We start from the raw sequence: 19,232 nt of genomic DNA, 5'->3' as shown, positions 1-19,232 counted from the left end.
TGGGCATTTGCGGCCCCACTCATGCGAGCGTCACTGCAAGCATCATGGGCATTCGTGGCCCCACTCATATGAGCAATGGGTGTTCGTACATGTGCATGCTCATGCGTTCACCTCCTGACAAGACCATCCTTCTTTCTCATCTCCCCCTGCTCCTGGCCGCCAACCCCGAAAGGTTGGGGAACTCTGCTTTATAGCATTCTCTGGACAGTTTACAATGTCAGCCTATCGCTCCCAGCAATCTGGGTCCTCAGTTGACTGACCTCAGAAGGATGGAAGGCTGAGTCAACCTTGAGCCTGTAAGGATCAAACTCTAGGCTGTGTGCAGAGTTAACCAGGAATACTGCATTCTAAGCATTGTGCCTTCTAGGATCCTGCAAGTTCATTCTTTTTCAAACATTTCTTCTGTAATGTCTCTTTGGTGGTGGGTGTTTGTTTGACTATGCTCATTTAATTAAGTATGTACGTCTCCTTAATTCTGTATGCCTAATCCAGTTCACAGAAAGACCCAAGAAGGCTCTGCCGTTGAGATGAAGCCAATAGAGGCAGATTTCTCCTGGCAGAAAAAGATGACGCAATTCGAAATGGAGATTCAGGAAGCCTTCCTGCGTTTTATGGCCTATATTTTAAAAGGGTATAGAATTTTTCTTAAGCCAATCACGCAAGCACCTTCAAATAAAACTACTGCTGTGGATTCCCTGTTTGACCTTCAAGGTGAGATTGGGAGATAAATGGAAATATATGGCAGTGTTCAAATAAAATACGGGTCGCATTTCAAATTTAACAAATACTAGTCTTCTCAGTTTCTTCTTTGTATGCAATAGAATAAAGACTAGAATAGAATAGAGTACGAGCTTTGCTGGCATTCAGGGCAGGCAGTGCAACAGAGAAGGCGCACCTCCTCAGTGCCATTGGATGATTTTGTTTGGTAGAGTGAATCCAAAGTACATCCACAGTCCAATTTTGTTGTGATGGGCAGACACAACTGGAGAATGGGGGAACCTGTGAACACTGGCAGATGACTCCCTCTCTGTCATCTGTTCTTATCTTGTAAATTGAGCACAAAACGTTAAGAGCTATAGGATTGTCTTTGCTTGTTTAAAATGCTAAATTACATATTATAGAAGGTGGGATTAGATTTGCTCTTTAAAGAGTCATGTGAAGTGATCCCGTCAGCTGGAGTTCAGAAGAAGGACGCATAATCTCCCAATTCTGTAGAGCTTTTAGAGCTCCAGATTTTCCAAGTGGATCACGTTCCAAAGCTATCAATAACAGGACACACAGACACTAAAGATACATTGTGTTTGAAAACTCTGGAGCTGAACTTTTTAAAAACTATTATGTCAAAATGTTTATGTTATTTAAGATAGTGACTCTGGTTGTTGTATCATAAGAGCAGGATACATGCTGAAAGCAATTTGTGTAGGGTCTTGTTTACAGGAGGTGAACAAACAGAAAAAATGAGATAATTGTAAGGCACTGTAACAAAAATGTCTAGCTATTTTCTTTTCTTCCTTTATATATACTAGGATTTTTAAAAAGTAGAGACCGTGCCTACACAAAATTCTACACAGCTTTAACAAAGACACAGATTTTTAGCCGCTTCATTGAAGAATGCAGTTTTGTGAGTGACAAAGATACAGGATTAGCATTTTTTGATGACTGTGTAGAAAAGGTAAAGATATTTATTGGGTAAATATATCATTTCACTTTAAATTTAGTGCATGACTATTTTGGGGAAGCAACATTTTAACTCTTTTAAGTGCCATGCAATTGAGTTTTTATGTTAACTGCCTATTGTGTTTTATCCTGGAAATGTTCTCATGTTATCCACATTAGATTTGTTCAGGGCTTCTATTAGGCAAGAGAATTTAAAAGTTTACACTATACATAATAGCAAAACATTGTGCTTATTCACAAAAATTAAGCATTTATTTCTAATATTTATTTTAGCTTTTTCCTGAGAAAGGATCAGAAAAAGGAGATAAGGTATTTATTTACTTCTCATGGGACAAGACTTTGCTGATAATTAAGCATGTGTGGTCATAAAATGGAAATGGAAGATGTGATTGATCAAGTAGTTGTCTGGGAATTTTAAGATATGTTTTTTCTAGATGTGCTAATTGAAAATTGAATAGCTGCTATATTAGTGTTTTGTGGATCTTCTCGCCGTGCTAGTGGCAGACAGCTGCAAGATGTGTACATAGTCATAGCTTCTTCTACCTTTTCTTCTACATCACACTCTGTGCTTAACAGTTGCATCCTTGAGGCTTTGAAATAGCATTGTAATACTAAAGTGTGACGTATTTGCAGGTTGATGTAGACTCTGCAGAGGATATTCGGTTAATTGAATTTGATGAGTCTCAGAAGAGTGAACATACAGTATTTATAATGCCACCGGAGCCACCACCCCCAGACGATGGACAGGAAAGACTACCAATGTATAGGTATTCCCTTAATGGCATTTGGATAGACTTCTCTTTATTTCCATCCAGCCTTTCCTAATTTAGTGTTCTTTCAGATGGGTTCAGGAGGTGGCCATGGTAGGTAGGAATCTTGGAAAATGTGGTTCCTCTCATATCTGGCGATCAAAAGATCAGACAGGGATCTTTATCAAGAATGTCCAGTATACTGAATGTTCATCTTACTAAAATTACTGTTACTTTGAATTTTAGTTTCTTCTAAATATTGAAATTTAGAGAATAATTTTTTTTAGCCATCGTGTTCAGCAGGGGTGTGCCAAATATGTGGAATTTGAATTATTTAAAATTTGAAATGCTCTGTTTCCATTGAGAATCTGCTTTTGGTTATTTTAGAAGTCTTTCGGTTTGAAATACCTCTGTTTTTGAGTTGAAAACTCTTTTAACTCCAAACACTGAAAAAAGATTTTCCTCTTGAATTGGGGTGGTTCAAATTTTATTTTATTTTATTCATTTTATTGTCTTATTATGGATGGAAGACAGTGTTAATACCATTTTGATTTTCTTTTCCAGTTACGAGACCTTCCCTAAGTTAGAGCTTAAGCTCTTTGACAGACCACAAGATCTCAAACTTTCATTTAAGAGGCACCCAGCTAAAAGCAACATTTCAAACAGTCCAGCGCTCATGGCAAAGAGAACTAAGCAGGTTATTTTTATTTTTAAGATACATTCAGAATTGAAATAACTTTGGAAAAAAAATGATATAACCAGCAGAAGTGCACATTCTTCTTTTCCACATTTCATGCTGTTAAAAGAGCACGTTATCCGGCACTCCTTAGATTCCTTTTAATATGTGTCTATTTTTACTCTTTTGTTTTGCAGGAGATAAAAGCAGCCCATAAACTCGCCAAGAGATGCTACACAAACTCCCCACAGTGGGCCAAATTCCTTTTCAGTCATTGTTACAGCTTATGGTTTATTTGTCTCCCAGCCTACGTTAGAGTTTCTCATCCCAAAGTCAGAGCCCTGCAGCAAGCATATGATGTTCTCATTAAAATGAAAAAAACAGACGTGGAACCACTAGATGAAGTAAGTTAAGAAGATTGCCGTGCTATAAAAAGATAAAGATGTATCTTTTGTCTTGGAATAATGTTTATGATATTTGCCGTCTTCTGGTTGAGTGCCGATTGTATGATAAGGTGCTTTGCAACACCCTTTGATCTGAGGGTGCAAAGCCATGAAACATCTTTTTGGAAACTCTATTTATTTATTTATTTATTTATTTAATCCCATTTATACCCCGCCCTTCTCCCGAGGGACTCAGGGCGGCTTACAGGTAAATAAAAACAGTACAATACAATAGATATCTCTAAAAGCCAAATTAAAATATATATTAAATAACCTGTATTAAGTTTAATATTATAAAATCCCTTTAAAATCCCTATAAAATCCCCCCCTANCCACAGGGTGGGAGCTCCCACAGAGAAGGCCCTCCCCCTGGGGGTCGCCAGCCGACACTGTTTGGCCGACGGCACCCTGAGGAGGCCCGCTCTGTGGGAGCGTACCGGTCGATGGGAGGCAATCTGCGGCAGAAGACGGTCTCGAAGATACCCAGGTCCGATGCCATGGAGCGCTTTAAACGTGGTAACCAACACCTTGTCTCTCAAGATTGGTCTGTGTGTACATGCACATACGTGTATGTGTGTACATGCACATACGTGTATGTGTAGAAGACACTTCTGCAAGAATAGTGGATAAAATGGAGACACTTGTTCATGCTAAGCCTTTGTCTGGTTGGTTGCACATTCACACCGGGATCAAGAGAGGTTCTTGAACAAAAAAAAGTCTATACCGGCCTACTGTTTTTCCAAAGAAACCGCAATGTTCTGCAACTTTGGATTTCCAGTAATATACTTTTAATTCCAATCAATTCTAAATAAGATAGCTTGATATAGTTTGTAAAACAGGCAAGCTACAGCTCATTTTAATGCAGTAAGAAAACATTTTGTTAACAACCTGCAATTGATGCCAGATGACCCCATCGTGGTTTCTGTGCATTCCTGGAATTACCAACAGAATTAAGTCTTTTTACTTGTAACATAAATACCTATTATTTTCTTCTAGACTATATCTAAAATTAGAGAACAATTTTCTGATGCCTCTCCATTCTTTTTCTTCCTTTCATTTGGAGATATTCTTAGCATGCTGTAGATATTCTCACTAATAAAATCAGTTTCATTATACTGTTAATTATCCAGAAATCGAACTCTCCTGTAATTTCTGGTTGTGATTATTAGGAAGTAAGAAATTTAATAATTACTTGAGATTACGCCATCTTACATTCAAATGCTCGTTGTGTCTGAAATTTTACCATGCATTTCTTCTATTAAAAATGCAGACTAGTAGGTAAGAACCTGACATTTTGGAAAATAAATGATTAAAACATGGCACCATTATTATATATGATGAAGAAAAAGGAAATTGCTTGAATCTTCCGTAAATTTTAAAAAGTTAGTCAGAAACTGGTCTCTGCTTCCACTTGTACTATAATGGAGAATCAATTTCTTAGCTCAAATACATCTTCAGAGTTTGGACACCTTCACTTTTGTGCCAAGAACTTTTCCTTTAAATTTGGCCTTAGCCTAGACCACGAGTCATAAAAGAGCCAAGGTTGCCTACCCCTGGCCTAGAAGGAAGTTACAAGCAAATTAGAGGAGAGCTGCAAAGGCAAAGAGCTAGTCTATGAGGGGGGTTAAGGAATCACACAGAGTGACAGATTGAGAGGAGAGAAATAGACAGCTGTGCTAAAGAATTAGATTCAAGGAATTGTGAGCAGAGCCAGGGAATCTGTAGGCAAAGAGAATGATAGGGCAGGAACCTTTTAGGGGTATGTCTGTCACATGGCTTCTGGGTTCATGAAGAGCTGGGCAGATGTGCTGAAGACCTAGCTCGGTCCAGCTGCAACAGGGTCAGGAATGGAGTGTGTGATGGAATGGGAGTCTTGAGCAAAACAGAGTGGAAATGTGGGAAAACCCTGGATATTGATCCTGCAGAAGAGAGATCTTGCCTGGATATTGATCCTGCAGGAGATCTTAGAGAGACAGACTGGCTAGGTCGGGTAGGCAACCTTTGGGTCTTTTATGACTTGTGGACTTCAACTCCCAGAATTCCTGAGCCAGCTATGCTGGCTCAGGAATTCTGGGAGTTGAAGTCCATGAATCATAAAAGACCCAAGGTTGCCTACCCCTGGGCTAGGTTGTTCTTTTCCAGCTGAACACTCAGATAAATTCTCAGAGGGAGACGAAGCCCAGTGTGCAGTTGCCAGTTTGTCCAAGCACCTAGGTCCTAGGACATTCCTCAGATTTGCACCCCTGCCCCCCCCCCCCGGCGTGCAGTAAAACAGCTAAGTCACAATTCAGTCCCATCTGGCCTGGACATGCTGGCTTTCTTCCTAACCCTAACCTGGAAGAGGATCTTAAAATATTTATGAAAATGCCTTTCTCCATAGCCAATGTAGCATAGGCACACCAGTTAGATTATTGAACTAAAATCCAGGAGGGTGCTAATCCACTCCCAGTCATGGGAAGGCACATGGATGGGCAAGTTACTCTTTCTCTCAGCCCAACCTATCTATTGTGGAAATAAAATTAAAAGAATATCTCTTCCCCCCTTCCCCCAGCCCTCTTGAACCCTGGAGAAAAAGAGATGGTAAATTAAATGTGATTAAGCAAGTTTCTTGTCGTATCGGAATTATCTGCATTAAAATGACACAAAAATGTAACACCTGCAATACAGTACCCTTTAAGTACTTAATCTAAGAAAAGATTGCAAGGATTTTTTATTTTTTTTTGTAATGCTAGACAATTTGGTGTGGTTGGCTTTCTATGGATTGGCTTGTGGTAAAAATGGGTAGTTTTGCCTTCCTGCTGTATCAGTGGTTTATTGAGTTTGGTAGCAGCTGAGAGAATTGGACCAGAAGTTATATATGGTATGTGTTTGGGATATTATTTTAATAGGTTGGCAGCTTTCTAATTCAGTAGTAAATATCTCTTGCTTTAAACTAGTATTCCTCTGCTGACTGATGATACGTGCCAAGGGAGACTTATATTGTAAGGATAGTCACACTTGATGCTTTACTGTTGATAAAATCTATACTCTTTTCAATATTTATCAGGTGTGTTATAGAGTTTTAATGTTGCTCTGTGGACTTTGGGGCCATCCCGTCCTGGCTGTGCGGATTCTCTTTGAGATGAAAAATTCTGGCATAGAACCAAATGCAATTACTTATGGTTATTACAATAAGGTAAGCAGAAAATTAGTAAATAATATATAACGAAGATCTTATAACTTCCTTCCTTATCATTGTTGGATAACAGTGATATAATTCTATCTGACTAAGATTGCAGGGAATGGATTATAAGGGTGTCATCATGTATGTTGACTATTTTGGAAATATTTTTCTTAGTAATTTTACTCTCTAGGCAGTTTTGGAGAATCCCTGGCCTAGCAGTAATCGCAGCGGTATATTTCTTTGGACAAAATTGCGGAATGTGGTACACAGTATGACACAATTAAGGCAATGTCTCAAAAAGACTACACATACTTCAGAGGTTGTTGCAATACCAGGTAATGTCACAATCCTTAACTGCCATAAATAAAATATAAATCCTGCTGCTTCAGATTAGTGATAAACTCTTATTATGGGGTGATGTGCTTGCATGTGAGGAAACGGGCACAATTAAAATGCAAGCGCAGAGTATCGAATGGTGCACTGCAATGTGTGTGTGGGGGGGTTATGTGCTGTTTTTATAAGGGTTTATGTCTTAAATAGCTGTACTGTGAAGCAGGAGTTTTAAGATATCGTTAAAAGGAAGGTGTGTGTGTGAGAATTTGTGCTTTGCATTCCCCAAAACAGCCTGAGATACACACATTGATTTGGGTGGGTTGGTCTTCATTTGCCGAAAAAGGTCTTGGGTCAATCCTTCAGTAATGCTGTGTAGATTACCATACTGCTGCTCCTCGTTTTTTTGTTTTTTTTTAACTAATATATTATTGTTGCTGTCCTCAGCTTCACGGAAGATCCCAGGTGGAAGTGATGGGGACACGGTGAGCCATGGTAGTGTGGATAGTTCTAATGATGCTAACAGTGGGGAGCACACACTCTTCGTCAGAGACTTAGTCAGGCTTGATTCCATTGATAATCACTCTAGCACAGGTATTAGATCTGTTGGGGTTCACTAACTTTGCAATGTCTTTCTAATACACTGCCTACCTTAATATTGTTTCTGTTACAAAGATTGTGTGTTATAGAGAGAGGAAAAGATTTTTTTTCCCCTGTTCCATGCCAATCCCATGAATAGCAGAATCTAAAACGGGGTCCAAATTGCTTCATCGAGAAGCAAATCACATGGGGGACATGATAGCAATGTTCCAATATCTCAGGGGCTGCCACAAAGAAGAGGGAGTCAAGCTATCCTCCAAAGCGCCTGAAGGCAGGATAAGAAGCAACGGATGGAAACTAATCAAGGAGAGAAACAACCTAGAACTAAGGAGAAACTTCCTGACAGTTAGAACAATTAATCAGTGGAACAACCTGCCTCCAGAAGCGGTGAATGCTCCAACACTGGAGGTTTTTAAGAAGAGACTGGACAGCTATTTGTCCGAAATGGTGTAGGGTTTCCTGTCTGAGCAGGGGGTTGGACTAGATGACCTCCAAGGTCCCTTCCAACTTTATTATTATTATTATTATTATTATTATTATTATTATTATTATTATTATTATTATTATTATTATTATTTAGATCACAAGTTGGGTGTGTATATGCTTAGTTTATGCAGCTGTTGTAGGTAGCTTTTTTCCTGTCTCTATCTTTTAAAGAGAGAAATAGCTAATCAGCGGGAAGAGGAAGAGGCAAGGTGGAAAAGGATAATATTAGTTCAGTGTAAAGAATTGTGGTATTATATACCAACTTGAACTTTTATGTTTATTCTGCCTACAACGTCTTTGGCCTTTCAGCACAAGTGAATATATGGGAGGACATATTGTGTACTGAATCCTGATATAATTATGTGATTCCAGGAAATATATGTTTGAGTGAAGGAGGCACCGATAGTTTGCTGCGACTGGTGCTCTTTGTTTCTAATATATATATTCCTGGGGATTGTTCTATATCCCAACTACATGCGTTTGAACTTGGGTAAAATTTTAGTGAGGGCAAAGGAATATGTTCATACTAAACATGGAATGCTACGTTTCAGAAAATTTCACAGTAACTTGCATTAGGTAGGGAGCATTCCCTATTTAGCCCAAATTTGGTCATTAAAGATAAATGTGGAAATGATTTTTAAGTGCAGATAGCTGAATCTTTCTGAAAAGAGTTTCCCGACTCTCGCTTAGCTGCAAGTTACATATTTTAAATGAAACAAAGATAATCTTATTTTAAAACTCCTGCTCTTAGATATAAGTCTAAAAGTTGTCCCGTTCCTCAATTTTCTCTACTAAACTTTCTGACTTCCTTCTTTTTAAAACAATTTTAGTCTTTCTCTGTTTTGTGTAGATGGCTTCTTGTATTTGTCTAGTAGTAGATAACTAAATATTCCTTCTCTCTGATCCTTGTTGCTCTGCTTCTTGCTCTGTGCTGTCTCTTGGTGCTGCATTTGTCCTTGGCTGTCATGGTGTGGGGTGCAGACTTGTGTGGTGCGAATCCTTGGAGGCAGATGTGCATTAATTCTGCTGTTGAATGTTAAACCTTGCAGGTAATTTTCCCATGAATTAACGTAAATCAATATAAAAACAGTGGCTGACTTTTTGACATGCTATTTTAAGTAATAGCAAGTTACTTTGGAAACACATACCTAGCATACACTTCAGATTTCATTAATTGATGGAATTTTGCTCCTTCCATTTATTATTAAATAATAAGATGTTGTGTTTCTTCAGTCTAGGATTTGACTGTTGTTCAAGTTGCAAGCCTTTTTTTTACTTCTGACCACATTCATATAATCAAATGGATATAACTAGAAGAGTCTCGACAGAGACAACCTGTCACCATTTAGGACAGTGTTTTTTTAAACTTTGCATGCTGGCTGAGGAATTCTGGGAATTAAAATTCCACCCTGTAAAGTTGCCAAACTTGGAAAACACTGGGTTTTTTTTCAAACTGATTATGTAAGAATTTCAGCCTGTAAGTCCCAGCATTTGTTTTTTTAACCTCTGAATATGTTGGAATTCTCAGTGACTTACGGGAGTTATAGTCACAGTTAATCTAGGAGCCACTTGGTTGGGAAAGGCTATACCAGGGGTAGGCAACCTTGGCTCTTTTATGACTCGAGGACTTCAACTCCCAGAATTCCTGAGCCAGCTATGCTGGCTCAGGAATTCTGGGAGTTGAAGTCCACGAGTCATAAAAGAGCCAAGGTTGCCTACCCCTGGGCTATACTGTATTAGATAAGAAAAGCACCACTCTTGAGGTTATAGAAGGTAGCACAAACAGAGCTAAATTCTGTAGCCAAGGAGAGCAGGGCTTATACCAGATTAGTAGAGTTTAGACAAGATTAATACAGGGGAGATATGAACTTAGATACGCATATAAAGAAATAAACCCTAGCAACGAAATCATTTTACCTCAGAAGAAAGAGGGGCAAAGGGAATTATAGGGTCCTTGATATGTGCCATTTGAAGAGCTGATTTTGACTTATAAAGCTCTTTATGTTTTAGCGTCTGGACACCTATAGCACAGGGGTAGGCAACCTTGGCTCTTTTATGACTTGTGGACTTCAACTCCCAGAATTCCTGAGCCAGCATGGCTCAGCTTGGAAACCTCTCCCTTTCCCCTCAGCATGGCTGGCTCAGGAATTCTGGGAGTTGAAGTCCACGAGTCATAAAAGAGCCAAGGTTGCCTAGCCCTGCTATAGCACCACATACTCCAACCAGAGTGGGCCTGGCTTCCTCGGTCATAGAGGGAGAAACCGCTGTAAGTGGCACTTAGAGCAGTGGTTCTCAACCTGTGGGTCGGGACCCCATTTGGGGTCGCTCGACCATTTCACGGGGGTCGCCAAGCAAGGCTGTCCGCCATTTTTTTGGTCCGCCATTTATTTGGTCCGCCATTTTTTCCCCCTTTTCCGGCGGGTGCCTTACCTCCCTTGGGCTGGGCCAGCTGGTGGTCGGCCTGCTCCATCTCTGCCGCTTGCCAGCTAGCCTCAGCCGGCGCAGGGGGCGGAACCACGCATGCGTGGCGCTCCCGGGCAGGGAAAGTCCTCGACTTACGACCAGTTTAGTCCACGACTTACGACTGGTTTAGTCCTCGACGTACGACCGGTTTAGTCCTCGACTTACGACCGGTTGGGGTCGCGGCATTAAAAAGGTTGAGAACCACTGACTTAGAGGAAATAAAAGGGTTCTGAGGCTTCTTCGCCGTAGTGGTGCTGGTTCTGTAGAACAGCCTCCCTGTGGAAACCAGGCTGGTGTCCTCCTTGGACTGTTCTGGAACACCCTAATTATATTGGGCCATTTCTGTTTTATTTTTTGAGTTGTTGTATTCTCGAGTTACTGTTAACTATTGCACTGTTTTGATTTTATGCTGAGTTTATTCCTACCGTGGACATTTTTAAGCCTTTAAAAAAAAAAAAAAAAAATCTGGTCAACCCTGAGAGTCATTTGATTGTAAGTGATGAAACAAACTGAAACGAACGTGATTCTTATTTCTTCTGTTGTGGGTTACCTGCATTATCTTCTGTTAATGTTCAACCAGCAATAATACGCTCTGCAAAAGTTACATCTCAAACATACCTCTCTCACCGCGTCTCCGCTGCTGTTCTTTCTTCACTGAATTTCAAAATGCGCTTCATCAATTATTTTCTGTTTTAAAATAAAAATTTTGCAATACGCATTTCTCACAATTTAAATATTGATGTTCTGAGAGGCAGAGAGAGAAAAGCAAATGGACAAGTCTTGTCTCCTCTCCCCCCCCCCACAGGAGGCCAGTCAGATCAAGGCTATGGGTCTAAAGATGAACTTATAAAGGACGACGGGGACCACCTTCGTTCAACAGACGTGCTTATGGAGAAAGATCTTGCTGCAAAAGAAGACTTAACTGGAGGTGCGTTAGAGGGACGGTAGAATTTTTCTTTTAAAATATGCTTTGTAAGTTGGAAACATAAACTACAGCAAACTTTCAAGTCCTAAAATAACCACGTGTTTCTTAAATTGCTTGGAAAATAAAAATAATCATCAAAGTGATACTAAGCAGAACAGAAGGTGAGGTGAACATTCTTTAGAAAATATTCCATAGATGAAGACTACAACTGAAAATAACTTTTAAAAGGTTCCAAAAAGACAGATAAAATTTGTTTCTTTTTAAAGTACTTTTGGGGATAATCTACCAAGCCTACCATTTAAGAAATTCTCTCTCTGCTACAATTTTTTTCCCCTACTCAAGATTTTGTTCTCCATTTTAAATACATTGTTATAATACGGATGGCCTTGTTATTGATTGGAGGGATAAAGCTGCATATACAAATAAATGTGCTGAAAAAGGATTGTCTTGGCTGCACTTTTTGGAACACGACTTAGACCCTCTCCAGATTTATTGGAAAATACATGCTGACTGGAAGTTTTGGGAAATGTTAGGTGCTTGCTATTAGACATGGCATTCATTTTTCTCTACTTTCACTAGTAAGGAAGTCAACTCTCTCTGTGTTTTCCTCCTGTCTTCTGAAGATTTTTCTGGCACCAATGAATCTGCAGAAAAACAGCACTCTAATACAGAATCTCAAAGCCTCGTGGAAATCCCTGTGCATTCTACAAGCAGTATTGTGAAGGTTCCCTCTGGTATGTTTGTTTGTCCTGGCAGGAAAAGCAGCAGTGGTAAGCTAATTCATATATTTGGTTTATCTCTATAAATAAAAATGTAAATGTTTGTTTGTTCAAAATCTTAAATCTCCGAAAGTTCTTCACCAATTGCTTTGAAATTTTGACACAACATTGCATTCGAATACGCACGTGTTTTTATATACCTACTATTATATAGATGTCACATCTGTGACAGGTAAAAACATGCTTTTTTTGAAAAACAGCGCCATCTGCATTGTGAAATTAAACATATTACAAACATGCGCTTTCTCTTTTCTTTCTTTTCCATTTAACCAGACTGAGCCACAGCAATGCGTGGCCAGGTACAGCTAGTTAGAAATAAAATTGGAAATCATTTATGCTGTGCTTGACTTGCCCAAGAGAAATGAATTTGTTATGTGAAAAACATTCAAGAATAATTAACACCCAACCTTGCTTGGAACTTCCTACATCAGTGGTTCTCAGTCTGTGGTCCAAGGACACCTGGGGGGGGCATGATATTGTCACGGGTTTGAAATAATGTTATGATTTAAATCTTGAGTTACGTCTTGGTAGTCCATGGCCATGGTCTATGGCCACAAAAGGTATTTAAAGGGGGTATGTGGCAAAGAAAAGGTTGAGAACCACTGTCCTATATAGCACAGCGATACGTCTGTGATTTTTAGGCTCTTGATTAGAAGCCATATAATGGAAAATACCCAATCTAAGGACTGTGGTACTCATTTAACAGATGATGATGACGATGATGACTCTTTTCTTACTGTAATCTCACTCCTTATATATATATTTACCCTGTTTAAATTGCAGGAATATATGATTCCCAGTAGTTTTGTAAACATTATAAAAATTAAATGAGGCTCATTTGATAAATGTGTTAAAACCTCTAATTTTTTTTAAAAAATTATTTGTCTTCTCTTACTGCAGTACAGATCAATATTAAATTAAACTTGATTTAGCTTCTTCAAATGTTCCTTGCTAATTCTTAATATTAATCAAAAAAAGGTCCTGATTAAGAAAACCAGCAGTCTGTATGCCATTTCCCCAATGGAGGTTAGCAACAGCAGCAGCTGGTTAATCATGTTTAAGCTGTGAAGCTAATAAGAATCAGCTTGGTCTGGGAGATTACAAATTACAGATTAGTTTGTAAGGTTGAAAAATGTCTTGGAAGAAGGAAATGGCAAACCATATCCATACTGTTTCCAAGGAGGGGGCACACAATTACCAGGATAGGAGATGATCTTAATAATTAATGTTTGGAAATAATCCTTGTGTCTTCTCCTTGCTGGTTGACTTCATGACCACCTTTTTGGTTGACTTCATGACCAAGATTTATAAAAATAACACTTTTTAAAGAAAATCAAGAATGATCATTTTCAGTTTCATAACGACAGGGCATGTTCAGTGTTTGCTTGTAGTCATGAATTGTTGCGTTATAGGAGGCATTTCTGTTTTCTTTTGTGTAATGAAGTTATGTGTAGCATCTATGTGCATATGCACTTTCTCCCCAGGGACTAAGCGTGGTGTGTGATTAAGTATTGGTTGTGTAGCTGTAAGGGTCTAATCAGAGAAGACGCATGTTTTGTTTCTCCATATGATCACATCCTCCACCGTGTGTTCACATACTGTATATACACAGAGAAACAAAACATGCCTCTTCCCTGATTAGATCACATGTATAGGCTCTGTATGTATTTGTGCACAGATGAAATAGTCTAATTAGAGTAGTCCCTTTTGCTATGTCTGTGATTCTGGTTTTGTTCTGCTTATGACATATCTGTGTACATTTCTGAGTATTTATGCCCTGGAAAGCACAGAGCAGGCTGCATAACTTTCATTTTGGGTCATATAACAAAGAGGACTTGGTAGTATTCCAAACCATTACTCAGTTGCCTCTCCCTGGATAATAAATTGCCGGGGGTTTTTCCTGGAATTTTTTTTTCTCTACAAGCTCTAGCCAGATTCTGTTGTCTGTTTTTTTTATTTTTTGTTTTGGTCAGATTACCAAATTTCCTTTCATTCTGTTCGGTTTTCAGAGAGTTATCCTGCCAGTGGGTAGACAGGCAGAATCTTGTCCTTTTTTCCACATATTTTGCTACCATTCTCTTACAGAGTGTAACTAAGAAAAGCATGACCGATTGATTGAAATGATCTATTACCTTGGAAATTTCTAAAAGAAGAAGCAAATTTTCAATAGTCACTTAAAATGAGTTAGTCTCAGATATCAGAATTCTTTCAGGGTGGACGACTCTAAATTTTTAAATTTTAAAGCCTATATTGAATACAACTAAGGATGTAGCACAACATTTCTGTATGCTGATTTTTGTTGCCGAGGCATCCCTTTTCCATGTTTTCTCTAATAGATTTTTTTTTTTTAAATGTGCTTCATGTGAGCTATTATTTTAACACTGACCTGTATGTTTTTTTGTTTAAGGAACTGCATCCTCTCCACTGTTCATCGTTCAGGACTCTATTGAAGATTCTGTGTTTAATTGTAATAGTTCTCCCAAAAGAGCAAGTGAAAAAGGGAAGAAGAGGCAAAAACATTTTTCTGAAAGGAGTTGCAGTTTCAGTACTGAAAGCAGAGCAGACATGTTGCTGAAGAAGAACAGCTTAGATTCCAACTCCAGTGATCTTGCAATAATGATGGGAGCAGATGCAAAGATCCTCACCGCCGCTCTAGCTGTGGTCAAAACCTCTCCACCCCACATGAGTAAATCCCATACTTCTGATGATGCCAGTGGCATACAGTTCTTCTGTGGGTCAGAAAGTGACAGAAGTCATGCAGAAGAAAATACATGGGAAATAGGGGCTAGGTCTTCACCTGTTGTGGAAGAACCTGAAGATCAGATGAAAAATGGACTTAGTGACAGCATGGTCAAATCAGAGTATACTAGCCCCAGGTCCCCTGATGCAGTTCAGTCTAAAACTGAGCAAGTAGAACCCAAAGAGACGGCAAACAAAAGGAGTAGTTTTTATGGTGTAGCCAAACCCATTGAAAGGGAAGACGTTCAAATGGGTTTGGATCCTTTATCTTTGCTGGCCACGGAAACAAAAGCCACCAAACCTGCTGAGCCAGAAGAAAAGGTCGTGTCGCCGGTTGTAGCACGCAATCTGGCTGAGGAGATTGAAAGCTACATGAATCTAAAAAGTCCCTTGGGCAGCAAATCTTCCAGCATGGAATTACACCGGAAAGAGAGCAGTCGGGATGTGGATTCCCCTACTTCATCAGAGCCCAGTTTAGAGAGAAGATCAAGCTTGGATTCCATTCCACCACCACTACCACCACCACCACAGATTCAAAATATTAATCATAAAAGTCCATCTGTTTCCAGGTCCAAAACCTTTACTGGAAGACCAAAGCAACTGGCTCTTTCACGCGCTCAAAAAGAACGGTCAATATCTTTAACAGGGTTGGGTCGTTCTTCTCCTCAGGCTTCACTGGGCGCAGTTGTCACCTCTCTGTCGGGGCTGAAGCTAGACCACATATTATCTGGACCTAAAATAGAGGTCTTGAAATCTGGCATGAAACAAGCAGCTAATGTAGCAAGCAAGATGTGGGGAGCAGTGTCATCAGCGTATAGTTATTCAGATGATGAGGTAAATGTTGCGTGTTTTTTCCTCTTTCTTTTTAATCCACCGATGTAAATGGTTAGATAGCTCAGCTGTCTCAAGTAATCTTCACTCAGTAGACTTTATCTTAATAATGGCAGAGATAACTGAGGTCTTACTTATATAAATTATTTCCCTTTACTCTGACAATGTTTTTGAAGGTGCCACAAATGTTTGGGTACAAACTTTTGAATCACATTTATTTGGATTGCAAAAAGGAGGGGCAATTCATTCCAGCAAAACAGTGTTAATCAAATTGATATAGTTGAATTTCACCCACATCGTCCATAACACTGTAACACAGAACACAATTTGGTTATACTCTTCTTATCTGAAGCATGCATTTTGATTTCCAGTTGTAATCTGTGTTTTCTTAAGGCAGATAATAGGCAGTTTGCAGGCTGCATCAGCCCTGTTGAAGCTTTCATGTTGCCTTGGAATTTTCTCTTCATTTGCCTGAAACTTCCTAGGTTAATTTTATTTTGAAACTCTGAGGAATTTGAAAAGCAGGGTTGCCCTTCAAACCCGTGAAGTTTTTCTATGAGTCCTGGCTATAACTTCCATTCCAGGGGTAAATGATAGCAGTATTTGCAACATAACTAGGTAGCGTCTACTAATCTTTACTTTTGAACAATAAAATGACTAAAATTCATATAATCTTTGTTTTCTCATGTGAGGTCCCATGCCATTTTTTTATTATCAGGATTATATAAAAAGGAAAACCACTTTGAATTTAAGATGGTATTCTCTGCAAAAAAGGAAGACTAGTTAGAAATACTTATCTATGTGAAGTACTTAACTGTCTCTTTCATCATATTTGTAGCACTAGTTTTTCTACAAAATATTTACATCATCATTGTTACTTGGGGAAGATTTTTTTTTACCTCCAATACACTGTGAAATCATCCAATAATCCCAGTGGCCTGAAAAGCATTAAATATTATTCTGTTCCTTTTCTACCAAAGATATGTTTTATTAGTTTCTTCCCTCAGGCTTTTTAATTTCCCCTCTTAATCTATTTCAGAAGTTTCTTCAACCAGTTATTCTTTGTCTCTTGATAGGTTCATTGCAAACACATTAAACAAGAAGGCAAACCGCACCCATTTTTGAAATGTCAGGGCTGGTGCACTTGCATTTTCAATAATAATAATAATAACTAAATAGTGAACATTTTACATGAGTGTAAGATTCTGAATTTGTCTTTTACCTTTTAAACGAAGGAGGAAACCCCCCATCCTGATTTTACCTTTCCTGCTGGCTTTGAAGATCATATATTAGGCGTCTGTCAGTCGCCAAAAATAGGAATCCCAGGACTGGCTACCAGTGAACTTGCACAGAGCACAACAAGTCTTGGAAGCAGCAACAGCAGTGGAGACGTAGGGAAGCCACATTGTCCTACAGGTACCATAAACTTTGAATTGCTCATCAAGTCTATCCTTCTCCATGCAGAAATTAGTATATCCCCAGCAGATGGCTGGCTGTGTTTTTCTCCTTCTGAGTAGAATGGTTTGTCCAACATTTTAAAAACTGTTGCCTGGAAATACCCAGGATTTCTTATATTAACTGGGACATTCTGCCTTTGGGAAACATGGTCTGGGAGAAAAACATATTGAAAGAAGCTTATTTGCTACTTAGTAAATAGAACTTTTCCTTTTCCTTTCTCCCCAAACAACTAATTGCATAATTGTTCTTTCATCCTGTCCATTTTGAAAATTCAAGTTCTACTAAAGGGGGCTAATCACTATAGATTGCCAATGGATATGTTACATCAAGGTTGCTTTTTTATTCAGTGGATTCTCAACTTGAAAAAGCAGCATGTGTTACTTGGTAGTCGTTCATATAGGAGTGTTCACAATTTCTAAAACTCTCCAAAATATGCCTTACAGCCATTTTCCATATGAATTCTGGCTTGTTGATTAGTGAAAAGTACAGCACAGGGACATGGAGTGAAATGGGCAAAAATATGTCCAATTTGAAGTGGCATCGGTATTTAAAAAAAATTCAGTTTCGTGTGATGGAAAATAATTATGAATCCATATCACTGGGAGAGTATAGAATTCCCCCCCCCCAGTAATTCTTTAGGTTTGATTTTTAAAAAGCAACTTCTCAGAATCGAATGGGAATTGATTGCTTAATGGAGTAATAAGAGTTGTGGTTAAATGTAGCAATTATGTCTCCCCCCCCCCCTATCTTTTTATAAGTAATTTAATAATTTTTAAATTGTTCCACATTACTTTACACAGGGGAAAATCAATTTTCACGAGGCGTGAAAACTTTGGATTCTGATAAATCTGAACATGGCTCTTCGTACAATACTAGTCTATCCAGTATCTTCCAAAATTGTGCAATGGAGGTAAAATTTATAATCTTGAGTAAAAATTTTGCTTTATCCTATGCAAAATTAATTTTCTTTCAGAACATTTTAAAAATAATACATCTTAAAACATTTCTGTTTCCTTTGGAGAGTAGTGTTTTTGAAATGAATTATTACTTAAATAATTTTTAAAAGTACCTGTGCCTTTACATATATTATTTGCATTCAATCCACTGCTCCACATACACTGTCTGTATTTGCTATTTATACATACATCGCTTTAACATGTCATGATTAGGTTTTGATAGGGAGTTGCAGTCTTACACATCTCTGGTGCCCAAAGGTGAGAAAGATTGAGTCAAATATGTACAGTAGTGGTCAAAATTGTGGAAACCTTTTGGGAAAAGTGTATTTTTGAGGTTTGATGGCTAATAACACCACTTTTTGGGGGGGAGTAGTAACATAAAATTATATATCAATGGAAAGATAATTTAATCAAGAATGTAATACAACAAAGTTTGTTCAATTATCTTGTACTGTGTTCTATGAAAAGTTATAGCCAAATAACCAGAAAAAGGAAGCACAACTTGCCTAGGTTGATATCAGGTAGCTTTCCTTCATCTGATTGTAGCCAATGAACATGAGTGTTTAGAGAGCCAATCAGGTGTCATCTTGTTTTGGCAATGAGCCAATCAGATCACAGTAGGATTCAGTTATTGATGTCATGTATTGAAGCTGAGAGGAGGACATTTGTCAGTGTGTTATGTGATCGCTATCAAGTTGGTTGGGTTTTTTTTTTCTTTCATTTAGTGAGCTTGTAAAATGTAATAAAATTAAAGTAATGGTGCAAAGAGTTGACTGGTCGCCCAGAAAGCGATGTAAAATAGTATTATTACGTGAACAAGGCTACAGTTATAAAGAAATTAGAAGAAAAATCGGTGGAAACTTAACCAAAGGTGGCATTTCTACTGTACACTTTTCCCAAAAGTCTTCCACAATTTTGGCCACTACTGTATAGTATGCAAATGGTAAAACATTAATT

The 19,232-nt window shown here is 38.5% G+C and overlaps 1 protein-coding gene across 1 annotated transcript in view; it reads left to right on the top strand.

Annotated features, from left to right (window-relative positions):
* DENND4C (DENN domain containing 4C) overlaps nt 1–19,232 on the top strand; it is a 52,026-nt gene that overhangs the window by 20,517 nt on the left and 12,277 nt on the right. The window contains exons 11-24 of the mRNA XM_015825266.1: nt 493–711; nt 1,527–1,672; nt 1,951–1,986; nt 2,311–2,444; nt 2,991–3,123; nt 3,300–3,506; nt 6,592–6,720; nt 6,899–7,043; nt 7,486–7,632; nt 11,393–11,515; nt 12,136–12,282; nt 14,699–15,864; nt 17,097–17,277; nt 18,120–18,229. Coding sequence (XP_015680752.1) covers nt 493–711; nt 1,527–1,672; nt 1,951–1,986; nt 2,311–2,444; nt 2,991–3,123; nt 3,300–3,506; nt 6,592–6,720; nt 6,899–7,043; nt 7,486–7,632; nt 11,393–11,515; nt 12,136–12,282; nt 14,699–15,864; nt 17,097–17,277; nt 18,120–18,229 — 3,023 coding nt within the window. The remainder of the gene's footprint in view (nt 1–492; nt 712–1,526; nt 1,673–1,950; nt 1,987–2,310; nt 2,445–2,990; nt 3,124–3,299; nt 3,507–6,591; nt 6,721–6,898; nt 7,044–7,485; nt 7,633–11,392; nt 11,516–12,135; nt 12,283–14,698; nt 15,865–17,096; nt 17,278–18,119; nt 18,230–19,232) is intronic.

Source organism: Protobothrops mucrosquamatus, unplaced genomic scaffold (assembly GCF_001527695.2).
Source record: "Protobothrops mucrosquamatus isolate PMUCROS unplaced genomic scaffold, P.Mucros_1.0 scaffold2579, whole genome shotgun sequence".
NCBI classification, from domain to species: domain Eukaryota; kingdom Metazoa; phylum Chordata; class Lepidosauria; order Squamata; family Viperidae; genus Protobothrops; species Protobothrops mucrosquamatus.
Note: the sequence above shows the minus strand (reverse complement) of the source record. Positions and strands in the feature narration are given on the sequence as shown.